Source organism: Lampetra fluviatilis, unplaced genomic scaffold, assembly GCF_964198595.1.
Source record: "Lampetra fluviatilis unplaced genomic scaffold, kcLamFluv1.1 SCAFFOLD_1011, whole genome shotgun sequence".
Lineage (NCBI taxonomy): Eukaryota > Metazoa > Chordata > Hyperoartia > Petromyzontiformes > Petromyzontidae > Lampetra > Lampetra fluviatilis.
This window is the reverse complement of record NW_027621549.1, coordinates 20,117-35,016: the sequence shown is the minus strand read 5'-3', so window position 1 is coordinate 35,016 and position 14,900 is coordinate 20,117. Positions and strand designations below refer to the sequence as shown.

Below are 14,900 nucleotides of genomic sequence, written 5' to 3'. Positions count from 1 at the left end.
ATGGGGGGGGGAGGGAGGGGGGGGTGAGTCGGTGGTGGTGAGCATGTCACCTGCTGGGTCTGTCCCGTGACCTCCCTCCTCCTGCACCGAGCCTGGCACAGCAGTCAACCCAGGCTTGGTGATGACCCCCTCCCGCCTCCCCCCCTCTCTCCACCCACTCATCCCCCTCTACCCCCCCCCCTCTCCCCCACCCCCACCCTCTCCCCCCTTACCCCCCCCCCCCTTACCCCCCCCCCCTTACCCCCCCCCCTTACCCCCCCCCCCTCTCCCCTCACCCCCCTTCTCTCCCCCACCCCCCTTACCCCCCCTCTCCTCCACCCCCCCCCACACCCCCCACTCTCCCCCCACTCTCCCCCCACTCTCCCCCCACCCCTCCCCCAGGCTGAGTGGTAGTGAGCTCCGTGTTGGGGGTTTTGACCTCATGTGGAATGACGGCCCTGTGATGGCTGCGGGAGAGGTGAGCTACCACACCGGTGGTGCTGGTGGTGGTGGCGGTGGTGGCGGTGGCGGTGGTGGTGGTGGTGGTGGTGGTGGGCGGCTGCACCGATCTTGCCCGGGACTCTCTCCAACACCAGACTGGGTACGCCGGGATGCCTGTGTCTGGGTGTCTCTCTCAGCCTGTGTCATCATCATCACTATCATCATCATCATCACTATCATCATCATCATCACTATCATCATCATCACTATCATCACACCATCATCATCATCATCTTCACTATCATCATCATCATCATCACTATCATCATCATCACTATCATCATCATCACTATCATCATCATCATCACTATCATCATCATCACTATCATCATCATCACTATCATCATCATCATCACTATCATCATCATCATCATCACTATCATCATCATCATCACAATCATCATCACTATCATCATCATCACTATCATCATCATCACTATCATCATCATCACTATCATCATCATCACTATCATCATCATCACTATCATCATCATCACTATCATCATCATCATCATCACTATCATCATCATCACTATCATCATCATCATCATCACTATCATCATCACTATCATCATCATCACAATCATCATCACTATCATCATCATCATCACTATCATCATCACTATCATCATCACTATCATCATCACTATCATCATCATCATCATCACTATCATCATCACTATCATCATCATCATCATCACTAACATCACTATCACTATCATCATCATCATCACTAACATCACTATCACTATCATCATCATCATCACTAACATCATCATCATCATCACTATCATCATCACTATCATCATCACTATCATCACCATCACTATCATCATCATCATCACCACACTGAGAGCCTGGGTTCAATCCCGGGGTCTGCGTGTCTGTGTGTGTGTGTCTATGTGTCTGTGTGTGTGTGTCTGTGTGTCTGTGTGTGTGTGTCTGTGTGTGTGTGTGTCTATGACGTCTCCTGGCCAAACCCCAATTGGCGGAGCCAGGAGACTGAATCTTTACCCTCGGGGCTCCTCCAGAAACAACAAAAAGCCACTTCGTGTGGCCGCGTGGAATGTTCGAGCGCTCACTGCGGAGGAGAGGCTGCCACTCCTCTGTCGGGAGCTGGACCGGTACCGCCTGGATCTCTGTGGCATTCAGGAGGTCCGGTGGACCGGCTCTGGCTCCTGCCACCATGAGGGGTGGACAGTCCTCTACTCGGGGCAGGAGACTGCCAAACAACAGGGAGTGGCTCTTCTTCTGAACAAAAGAATGAAGGGGGCGTGGGAGCGTGGCGGTGAGGTGTGGGAAGCTGTAAGCCCCAGGCTACTTTGGGCTCGCCTTCCCATCAACCGGAGGCGAGGAGTGGTGGTCGTGGTTACTTATGCCCCCACCGAAGACGAACATCCGTGGAGGGATGCAGGCAAAGCCGATGAGTCGGATGCCTTCTATGACCTCCTGTCACAGGTGCTGGCTAAAGTGGCCCTTCAGGATAGAGTCATCTTGTTGGGTGACTTCAATGCCCGAGTTGGTCATGATGCTGGCACCTGGTCTGGAGTGATTGGAAGGCATGGGCCAGATCAGCTCAATAACAACGGTAGGAGGCTGCTAGATTTCTGTGCAGCCCATGGGCTTGTAATTACCAACACGCTGTTCCGGCATCGGCGCATCCACACAACATCATGGATGCATGCCGGGTCCAAGCAAGAACATCTGCTGGACTACGTAGTGACGGACCAGCGGATGCGAGCCCATGTCCTTGACACCAGGACCTACCGTGGAGCTGATCTGCCCACTGACCATCGACTTGTCATCTTATGGGTTTAACCTGCAGGCTGGATTCTGTGAGGAGCTCACAAATCCTTGAAAGATCTGTACAAAGTCCCATTAGTGAGCTCCTCCCGCAGGCAAGGCTGCGTTGGCTGGTTCATGGAGCCCACATGCCCAGCCACCGCATGCCTAAACAGCTTTTGTTCGGCCGGATCGAGGGGGCTAAACGGGCGCGGCACGGGCTAGAGAAGAGATGGAGTGATGTGGTACAGGAGGATGTGGAGCTGAGTGGACTTGCCGATGACCGGTACCAGCGGTGTCAAAATCGGCCTCAGTGGAGGAGGCTCGTGAAGGACGCTACTGGGCAGTTGGAGGCAGTCGCCCTCCAACAACAACGGAGGGCGGAGGAGCGACGCTCACAACAACGAGCGGAGCGCCGGGTGGCTAAAGCACAGCAAGTTGGCACAGTAGGGGGCACAGGTGGTGCATCAGCCAGTCATCTCGGTCATCTCGGTCAGTCGACCCGTGGCACCTGCTGGGTCTGCCCCGTGACCTCCTGCCAGCGGGCGTTCGACACTTCACGTGGCCTCAGGGTGCACATGGCCTGGCACAAGCGTCGTGGTGACGTCACCGCCACTTAGTGGCGAATGGCGGTTGTTGTATCTGTGTGTGTCTATGTGTGTGTCTGTGTGTATCTGTGTGTGTGTCTGTGTGTGTGTCTGTGTGTGTGTCTGTGTGTGTGTGTGTCTGTGTGTGTGTATCTGTGTGTGTGTCTGTGTGTGTGTATCTGTGTGTGTGTCTGTGTGTGTGTCTGTGTGTGTGTATCTGTGTGTGTGTCTGTGTGTGTGTCTGTGTGTGTGTGTGTGTCTGTGTGTGTGTATCTGTGTGTGTGTCTGTGTGTGTGTCTGTGTGTGTCTGCAGGATGTTACAACGATCGTAAGAAGCAGCTACGGCAGCTGTTCCAGCAAAGTCCATCGCAGAAGCGAGCGTAGCGGAGCGGAGATCACCGCCACCACCACCATCACCACTACCACCACCACCACTACCACCACCACCACTACCACCACCACCATCACCACCACTACCACTACCACCACTACCACCACCACTACCACCACCACCACTACCACCACCACCACTACCACCACCACCACTACCACCGCCACCACCATCACCACCACCATTACCATCACCACTACCACCACCACCACCACCACTACCATCACCACCACCACCACTACCACCACCACTACCACCACCACTACCACCACCACCACTACCACCACCACCACCACCACTACCACCACCATCACCACCACTACCACTACCACCACTACCACCACCACTACCACCACCACCACTACCACCACCACCACTACCACCACCACCACTACCACCGCCACCACCATCACCACCACCATTACCATCACCACTACCACCACCACCACCACTACCATCACCACCACCACCACTACCACCACCACTACCACCACCACTACCACCACCACCACTACCACCACCACCACCACCACTACCATCACCACCACCACCACTACCACCACCACCACTACCATTACTACCACCACCACTACCACCACCACCACCACTACCACCACCACCACTACCACCACCACCACTACCACCACTACCACCACCACCACTACCACCACCACCACTACCACCACTACCACCACCACCACCACCATCACTACCACCACCACCACTACCACCACCACCACTACCACCACCACCACTACCACCACCACCATCGTCGTCGTCACGTGGTTACCGCACGGACCCTGCTCGCAGACGATAACTAAGAGGTTGTTCACGACGATGATGACGACGACGATGTTGACGACGATGTTAACGGCGACGTTGACGACGATGTTAACGACGTTAACGACGATGATGTTACCCATGTGAACGACGTTAACTACGATGTTGACGTTGATGGCGACGTTGACGTCACCGTTGACGTCAGAGAGAGAGAGGGAGGGAGGGGGGGGGATGACGTTTTACTTCTTACGATGAGAAGAATCAGAAAGATTCACGGTGGATCGGCACTTTGCATCGATCTCCGTCTCGTTTTCTCTTCTCTCTTCGTGTTTCTTGTTGTTGTTGTTGTTTTGTGCCCCCCCCCCCTCATTCAAATAAAAGACATCACGTGGTCTCCCCGTGTCACACCGCCGTCACAGACACCAAACAAGAAGCAACACAAATCCACCGTCAACCAAACCCCATCGCCTGACCCCCCCCTGCCCCCCCGTTCGACGCGTTACACAAAGCAGCCTCGGCAGACTCAAGTTTTCAAGTTGCATTGATTAGGTACATAGCCCTGTGAGCCATTCGGCTCTTGAATCGGGTGCAACCGCAACAAACAAAAAAACTAAAACATTAACAAAAAAACATCTTAAAGTGGCTATGTGACTATGCCTCTATACAAGTACACTACACTATACACTACACTATACACTACACACTACACTATACACTACACACTACACTATACACTACACACTACACTATACACTACACACTACACTAGTGCTGTACTAGTATACTACACTAGTGTTGTACTAGTATACTACACTATACACTACTATACACTACTATACACTACACTATACACTACACTATACACTACACACTACACTATACACTACACTATACACTACACACTACACTAGTGTTGTACTAGTATACTACACTATACACTACACTATACACTACTATACACTACACTACACACTACACTATACACTACACTATACACTATACACTACACTATACACTACACTATACACTACACACTACACTAGTGTTGTACTAGTATACTACACTATACACTACACTATACACTACTATACACTAGTGCTGTACTAGTATACTACACTATACACTACACTATACACTACACTATACACTACACTATACACTACACACTAGACTATACACTACACGATACACTACACACTACACTAGTGTTGTACTAGTATACTACACTATACACTACACTATACACTACTATACACTAGTGCTGTACTAGTATACTACACTATACACTACACTATACACTACACTATACACTACACTATACACTACACTATACACTACACTATACACTAACACCGTACACCAACGCTGTGTGCAAAAATCCCAGTGGGATGCAAGTCAAACAACAACAATAACCACAAGACAACTTAGATTAAGGCCATCAGTGTAACTCTGTACTACAACAACACAAACAACAACCGCAAGACAACTTAGATTAAGGCCATCAGCCTAACTCTGTACTACAACAACACAAACAACAACCGCAAGACAACTTAGATTAAGGCCATCAGCCTAACTCTGTACTACAACAACACAAACAACAACCGCAAGACAACTTAGATTAAGGCCATCAGCCTGACTCTGTACTACAACAACACAAACAACAACCACAAGACAACTTAGATTAAGGCCATCAGCCTAACTCTGTACTACAACAACACAAACAACAACCGCAAGACAACTTAGATTAAAGCCATCAGCCTGACTCTGTACTACAACAACACAAACAACAACCACAAGACAACTTAGATTAAGGCCATCAGCCTAACTCTGTACTACAACAACACAAACAACAACCACAAGACAACTTAGATTAAGGCCATCAGCCTAACTCTGTACTACAACAACACAAACAACAACCGCAAGACAACTTAGATTAAGGCCATCAGCCTGACGCTGTACTACAACAACACAAACAACAACCACAAGACAACTTAGATTAAGGCCATCAGCCTGACTCTGTACTACAACAACACAAACAACAACCACAAGACAACTTAGATGAAGGCCATCAGCCTAACTGTACTACAACAACACAAACAACAACTGCAAGACAACTTAGATTAAGGCCATCAGCCTAACTCTGTACTACAACAACACAAACAACAACCGCAAGACAACTTAGATTTAGGCCATCAGCCTGACTCTGTACTACAACAACACAAACAACAACCGCAAGACAACTTAGATTAAGGCCATCAGCCTGACTCTGTACTACAACAACACAAACAACAACCGCAAGACAACTTAGATGAAGGCCATCAGCCTAACTCTGTACTACAACAACACAAACAACAACCGCAAGACAACTTAGATGAAGGCCATCAGCCTAACTCTGTACTACAACAACACAAACAACAACCGCAAGACAACTTAGATTAAGGCCATCAGCCTAACTCTGTACTACAACAACACAAACATCGTGATAAAAACCACGAGGCAACACAAGCCTCCGTCTTCAGGTGGAACGTCCGCACACTTGCTGTATCTTTTACTTACTTGATTCAGCTGTCGTGGCTGTGACGGTTTCCACCTGAAAACGGAGGCTTGTGTTGCCTCCGAAACGTCGTGATTTTTATTTTATTTTTATTTTACTTTTATTAATTTTAATTTTTAAATCCTTTATATTAAGTTCGCTTGCTTGCGCGCTTAGGACCGTGCAAATCTTTCGGTCGTTTTTTTTAACCCACTTCCCGTGATCCAATCGAGCTGACATTTTGCACGCAGACTCGTTGTGCGTGACAATTAATGTTCGTGGAAATTTTGTTTCTCCAAAATTTTACACTTTTTAGGACAAAAAAATTCTATGTAATTACCAATTACTTAATGGTGCAATGCAATCATCTGACCCATAGGTGGCAGCCATCTCAAGCCAGAGGACGAGAGGACTCTAGCCGCCACGCATATGAAGGATTTAGAGTGAAAAACTTTGTTTTTAAATCCTTTATATTAAGTTCGCTTGCTTGCTTGCGTGCTTGCTTGCTTGCTTACGACCGTGCAAATCTCTCAGTCGTTTTTTTAACCCACTTCCCGTGATCCAATCGAGCTGACATTTTCCACACAGACTCGTTGTGCGTGACAATCAATTTTCGTGAAAAAAAAAATCCAAAATTTGACACTGTTTAGGGAAATTTTTAAAAATATTTAATTGCCAATTGCTTAATGCTGGTAGACAATCATCTGACCCATAGGTGGCAGCCACCTCAAGCCAGAGGACGAGAGGACTCTAGCCGCCACGCATATAAAGGATTTAGAGTGAAAAACTTTGTTTTAACGGGTTAATTTTTTACTGGTTATACTTGTTTATCCAGGTGACTTTACCGAATAAACCTAAATCTACAACTACGAGTGTTGTATCATCGTCGTCATCATATATACAAGGACTGTTTCCTTGGAATTTCTCATTCACTTGATACAGCTGTCGTGGCTGTGACGGTTCCACCTGAAAACGGAGTCTTGTGTTGCCTCCGAAACGTCGTGATTTTTATTTTATTTTTATTAATTTTAATTTTTTTTACCTAAGTGACTTTACCGAAAAAACCCAAGAATACGAATGCCTCTTCTTGGTTCTTTCGGTAAAGTCATCACGTAGAAGGGAAGTAATAAAATAATAAAAATAAAACATAATAAAGTAATAAAAATAAAACATAATAAAGTAATAAAAATAAAACATAATAAAATTATACAAATAAAACATAATAAAGTAATACAAATAAAACAATAAAGTAATAAAAATAAAACATAATAAAATAATAAAAATAAAACAATAAAATAATAAAAATAAAACATAATAAAATAATAAAAATAAAACAATAAAATAATAAAAATAAAACAATAAAGTAATAAAAATAAAACATAATAAAATAATAAAAATAAAACAATAAAGTAATAAAAATAAAACAATAAAGTAATAAAAATAAAACATAATTAAATAATAAAAATAAAACATAATGAAATAATAAAAATAAAACAATAAAATAATAAAAATAAAACAATAAAATAATAAAAATAAAACAAAATAAAATAATAAAAATAAAACAATAAAATAATAAAAATAAAACATAATTAAATAATAAAAATAAAACAAAATAAAATAATAAAAATAAAACAATAAAATAATAAAAATAAAACATAATTAAATAATAAAAATAAAACAATAAAGTAATAAAAATAAAACAATAAAATAATAAAAATAAAACAATAAAATAATAAAAATAAAACAATAAAATAATTAAAATAAAACATAATTAAATAATAAAAATAAAACAATAAAATAATAAAAATAAAACAATAAAGTAATAAAAATAAAACATAATTAAATAATAAAAATAAAACAATAAAATAATAAAAATAAAACAATAAAATAATAAAAATAAAACAATAAAATAATTAAAATAAAACATAATAAAATAATAAAAATAAAACATAATAAAATAATAAAAATAAAACAATAAAGTAATAAAAATAAAACATAATTAAATAATAAAAATAAAACATAATGAAATAATAAAAATAAAACAATAAAATAATAAAAATAAAACAATAAAATAATAAAAATAAAACATAATAAAATAATAAAAATAAAACAATAAAATAATAAAAATAAAACATAATTAAATAATAAAAATAAAACAAAATAAAATAATAAAAATAAAACAATAAAATAATAAAAATAAAACAATAAAGTAATAAAAATAAAACAATAAAATAATAAAAATAAAACAATAAAATAATAAAAATAAAACATAATTAAATAATAAAAATAAAACAAAATAAAATAATAAAAATAAAACAATTAAATAATAAAAATAAAACAATAAAGTAATAAAAATAAAACAATAAAATAATAAAAATAAAACAATAAAATAATAAAAATAAAACAATAAAATAATTAAAATAAAACATAATTAAATAATAAAAATAAAACAATAAAATAATAAAAATAAAACAATAAAGTAATAAAAATAAAACAATAAAATAATAAAAATAAAACATAATAAAGTAATAAAAATAAAACAATAAAATAATAAAAATAAAACAATAAAATAATAAAAATAAAACAATAAAATAATTAAAATAAAACATAATTAAATAATAAAAATAAAACAATAAAATAATAAAAATAAAACAATAAAGTAATAAAAATAAAACAATAAAATAATAAAAATAAAACAATAAAGTAATAAAAATAAAACAATAAAATAATAAAAATAAAACAATAAAATAATAAAAATAAAACAATAAAATAATAAAAATAAAACAATAAAGTAATACAAATAAAACAATAAAATAATAAAAATAAAACAATAAAATAATAAAAATAAAACAATAAAATAATAAAAATAAAACAATAAAGTAATACAAATAAAACATAATTAAATAATAAAAATAAAACAATAAAATAATAAAAATAAAACAATAAAGTAATAAAAATAAAACAATAAAATAATAAAAATAAAACAATAAAGTAATAAAAATAAAACATAATTAAATAATAAAAATAAAACAATAAAGTAATAAAAATAAAACATAATTAAATAATAAAAATAAAACATAATTAAATAATAAAAATAAAACAATTAAATAATAAAAATAAAACATAATTAAATAATAAAAATAAAACAATAAAGTAATAAAAATAAAACATAATTAAATAATAAAAATAAAACAAAATAAAATAATAAAAATAAAACAATTAAATAATAAAAATAAAACATAATTAAATAATAAAAATAAAACAAAATAAAATAATAAAAATAAAACAATTAAATAATAAAAATAAAACATAATTAAATAATAAAAATAAAACATAATAAAATAATAAAAATAAAACATAATAAAGTAATAAAAATAAAACAATTAAATAATAAAAATAAAACATAATTAAATAATAAAAATAAAACATAATAAAATAATAAAAATAAAACATAATAAAGTAATAAAAATAAAACATAATAAAATAATAAAAATAAAACATAATAAAGTAATAAAAATAAAACATAATAAAATAATAAAAATAAAACATAATAAAGTAATAAAAATAAAACATAATAAAGTAATAAAAATAAAACATAATAAAATAATAAAAATAAAACATAATAAAATAATAAAAATAAAACATAATAAAATAATAAAAATAAAACATAATAAAGTAATAAAAATAAAACATAATAAAGTAATAAAAATAAAACAATAAAATAATAAAAATAAAACATAATAAAATAATAAAAATAAAACATAATAAAGTAATAAAAATAAAACAATAAAATAATAAAAATAAAACATAATAAAGTAATAAAAATAAAACAATAAAATAATTAAAATAAAACAATAAAATAATAAAAATAAAACATAATAAAGTAATAAAAATAAAACAATAAAATAATTAAAATAAAACAATAAAGTAATAAAAATAAAACATAATAAAATAATAAAAATAAAACAATAAAATAATAAAAATAAAACAATAAAATAATAAAAATAAAACAATAAAGTAATAAAAATAAAACAATAAAATAATAAAAATAAAACAATAAAATAATAAAAATAAAACATAATAAAATAATTAAAATAAAACAATTAAATAATAAAAATAAAACAATAAAATAATAAAAATAAAACAATAAAATAATAAAAATAAAACAATAAAATAATTAAAATAAAACAATTAAATAATAAAAATAAAACAATAAAATAATAAAAATAAAACAATAAAATAATTAAAATAAAACAATTAAATAATAAAAATAAAACATAATAAAGTAATAAAAATAAAACAATAAAATAATAAAAATAAAACATAATAAAGTAATAAAAATAAAACAATAAAATAATAAAAATAAAACAATAAAATAATAAAAATAAAACAATAAAATAATAAAAATAAAACATAATAAAATAATAAAAATAAAACATAATAAAATAATAAAAATAAAACAATAAAATAATTAAAATAAAACAATAAAATAATAAAAATAAAACAATAAAATAATAAAAATAAAACAATAAAATAATTAAAATAAAACAATAAAATAATAAAAATAAAACAATAAAGTAATAAAAATAAAACAATAAAGTAATAAAAATAAAACAATAAAATAATAAAAATAAAACATAATAAAATAATAAAAATAAAACAATAAAATAATTAAAATAAAACAATTAAATAATAAAAATAAAACAATAAAATAATAAAAATAAAACAATAAAATAATAAAAATAAAACAATAAAATAATTAAAATAAAACATAATAAAGTAATAAAAATAAAACATAATTAAATAATAAAAATAAAACAATAAAATAATAAAAATAAAACAATAAAATAATAAAAATAAAACAATAAAATAATAAAAATAAAACAATAAAATAATAAAAATAAAACAATAAAATAATAAAAATAAAACAATAAAGTAATAAAAATAAAACAATAAAATAATAAAAATAAAACAATAAAATAATAAAAATAAAACAATAAAATAATAAAAATAAAACATAATTAAATAATAAAAATAAAACAATAAAGTAATAAAAATAAAACAATAAAGTAATAAAAATAAAACATAATTAAATAATAAAAATAAAACAATAAAATAATAAAAATAAAACATAATTAAATAATAAAAATAAAACAATAAAGTAATAAAAATAAAACAATAAAATAATAAAAATAAAACAATAAAGTAATAAAAATAAAACAATAAAATAATAAAAATAAAACATAATTAAATAATAAAAATAAAACAATAAAGTAATAAAAATAAAACAATAAAGTAATAAAAATAAAACATAATTAAATAATAAAAATAAAACAATAAAATAATAAAAATAAAACATAATTAAATAATAAAAATAAAACAATAAAATAATAAAAATAAAACAATAAAATAATAAAAATAAAACAATAAAATAATAAAAATAAAACATAATAAAGTAATACAAATAAAACATAACGAAATAATAAAAATAAAACATAATAAAATAATTAAAATAAAACATAATAAAATAATAAAAATAAAACATAATAAAGTAATAAAAATAAAACATAATAAAGTAATAAAAATAAAACATAATAAAATAATAAAAATAAAACATAATAAAATAATAAAAATAAAACATAATAAAGTAATAAAAATAAAACATAATAAAATAATTAAAATAAAACATAATAAAGTAATAAAAATAAAACATAATAAAATAATAAAAATAAAACATAATAAAGTAATAAAAATAAAACAATAAAATAATACAAATAAAACATAATAAAGTAATAAAAATAAAACAATAAAATAATACAAATAAAACATAATAAAGTAATAAAAATAAAACATAATAAAATAATAAAAATAAAACATAATAAAATAATTAAAATAAAACATAATAAAGTAATAAAAATAAAACATAATAAAGTAATAAAAATAAAACATAATAAAATAATAAAAATAAAACATAATAAAGTAATAAAAATAAAACATAATAAAGTAATAAAAATAAAACATAATAAAATAATAAAAATAAAACATAATAAAGTAATAAAAATAAAACATAATAAAGTAATAAAAATAAAACATAATAAAATAATAAAAATAAAATAATAAAATAATAAAAATAAAACAATAAAATCATTCTCACGACGTTTCGGCCACAACGCAAGCAGCCGTCCTCAGGTGAAGAACAGGTCTGTCGGGGAGACAGCGTCTGAGGACGGCTGCTTGCGTTGTGGCCGAAATGTCGTGAGAATTGTTTCATTTTTCGATTTAAAGCTTTCGTGACTGCAGGGATTCATCTTCTTGGTTCTTTCGGTGAAGTCACGTAGAAGGGAAATAATAAACTAATTAAAATAAAACGTAATAAAATTTCGATTTAAAGCTTTCGTGACTGCAGGGATTCATCTTCTTGGTTCTTTCGGTAAAGTCACGTAGAAGGGAAATAATAAAATAATAAAAATAAAACATAATAAAATAATTGTTTCATTTTGTTTTATTTTTATTATTTTATTATTTCCCTTCTACGTGACTTTACCGAAAGAACCAAGAAGATTATTTTATTATGTTTAATTTTTATTATTTTATTATTTTTATTATTTTATTATTTCCCTTCTACGTGGTGACTTTACCGAAAGAACCAAGAAGATGAATCCCTGCAGTCACGAAAGAAGCTTTACATCGAAATTTGAATGCCCATCATCATCACTCTTGACCAGGTCCAGCCTCCCGTCTGCTCTCTACTGTCATGAGCTGGTACTACACTTTGGTATTCTTAGGTTTTTTCGGTAAAGTCACGTAGGTAAAACATTAAAATTAATGAAAATAAAATAAAAACATGTTTTTATTTTGTTTTTATTTTTTATTTTTTTTATTTTATTTTTTTTTATTTTCATTAATTTTGATGTTTTACCTACGTGACTTTACCGAAAAAACCTAAGAAGATGATTCCTTGCAGTCACGAAAGCTTCAAATCTAGAACTACACTTTGGTGTTTTCGGTAAAGTCGCGAAGGTAAAAAAATTCAAATAAATTAACTCACGACGATTTAAAGTTTCTTTCGTGACTGCAGGGATTCATCTTCTTGGTTCTTTCGGTAAAGTCACGTAGTAGGGAAATAATACATTAATAAAAATAAAACATAATCAAATCACATTTTAAATTTCGATGTAAAGCTTATTTCGTGACTGCAGGGATTCATCTTCTTGGTTCTTTCGGTAAAGTCAACACGTAGAAGGGAAATAATAAATTAATTAAAATAAAACATAATACATTTTTATTTTAAATTTCGATGTAAAGCTTTCGTGACTGCAGGGATTCATCTGATGAAGCCGTGTTGCAGGCGCGGGTGGGTTGATTCTAGGAACTTGAATCGTGAGAAGAGACAAGACGTTGGGAAATGAGTGACACACGGCGACTCACCATGTGACTCACAGCCTACCCGTACCCTACCCGATACCCGGCTACCCGTACCCGGCCGGGTATCGGGTAGGGTACAGGTACTTGATTGCGACCTCTGGGATGAAGCCACGTTGCAGGCGCGGGTGGGCTGATTCTAGGAACTTGAATTGTGAGAAGAGACAAGACGTTGGGAAATGAGCAGAGGTGGGACAAAGTCATTGTTATGCAAGTCCAAGTCGAGTCGCAAGTCATCAAATTCATGACTCGAGTCTGACTCGAGTCCAAGTCACATGACTCGAGTCCACACCTCTGGAAATGAGTGACACACGGTGACTCAGCAGTGACTCACGGCCTACCCGTACCCGTACCCGGCCGCACCAGGGTCGCAAACGGGTACCCGTACCCGGCCGGGTACGGGTAGCGGGTATCGGGTAGGGTACGGGTATCGGGTACCCGGTTGTGATCTCTGGTTAATATTAATAAGGTTGGGTTGCTCGGTCAATGGCCAGGGCGTGGTGTATTCCGCAAATATGGCCGACTGTGAGGGCGGGCACAAGCCGGCGTGAGTAGGTGAAACGTTGAGTTTTATAAGGGCACCACGGGGTGGCCAGCCCCTCCCCACCCTCCCCACCTAGCCCCTCCCCACCCTCCCCACTCAGCCCCTCCCCACCCTCCCCACCCAGCCCCTCCCCACCCAGCTCCTCGCCACCCTCCCCACCCAGCCCCTCCCCACCCAGCCCCTCGCCACCCTCCCCTCTCCACCCAGCCCCACCCCTCCCATTTTTGGATGCACGACGGACGGACACAATAATCCCCTGTGGGCTGGTGTAACCAGGTGGTTCCTACCGGTATGATAACCTCACGTGATTAGTTAATATCAATACAATAACCCCACGTGATCAATACAATAACATCGACCCTATTCTGTAACATCAACCCA

General features: G+C 33.4%; 1 protein-coding gene across 1 annotated transcript; it reads left to right on the top strand.

The window, feature by feature from the left end:
• The first annotated feature begins 384 nt into the window (after positions 1 to 384).
• Positions 385 to 4,333, top strand: LOC144955395 (uncharacterized). Its single transcript, XM_078885627.1, has 2 exons — positions 385 to 580; positions 3,163 to 4,333. The coding sequence occupies exons 1-2, from the start codon at positions 422 to 424 to the stop codon at positions 4,165 to 4,167; spliced, it is 1,164 nt and encodes a 387-aa protein (XP_078741753.1). The 5' UTR covers positions 385 to 421; the 3' UTR covers positions 4,168 to 4,333.
• Positions 4,334 to 14,900: the final 10,567 nt, after the last annotated feature.

What these genes read in the sequence shown, in the direction of transcription:
- LOC144955395 (XM_078885627.1), top strand. Translation starts at nt 422, where the DNA reads ATGTGGAATGACGGCCCTGTGATGGCTGCGGGAGAGGTGAGCTACCAC. An exon ending in TCTCTCCAACACCAGACTGG is followed by an intron (nt 581 to 3,162) that starts GTACGCCGGGAT and finishes GTGTGTCTGCAG; the next exon opens with GATGTTACAACGATCGTAAG.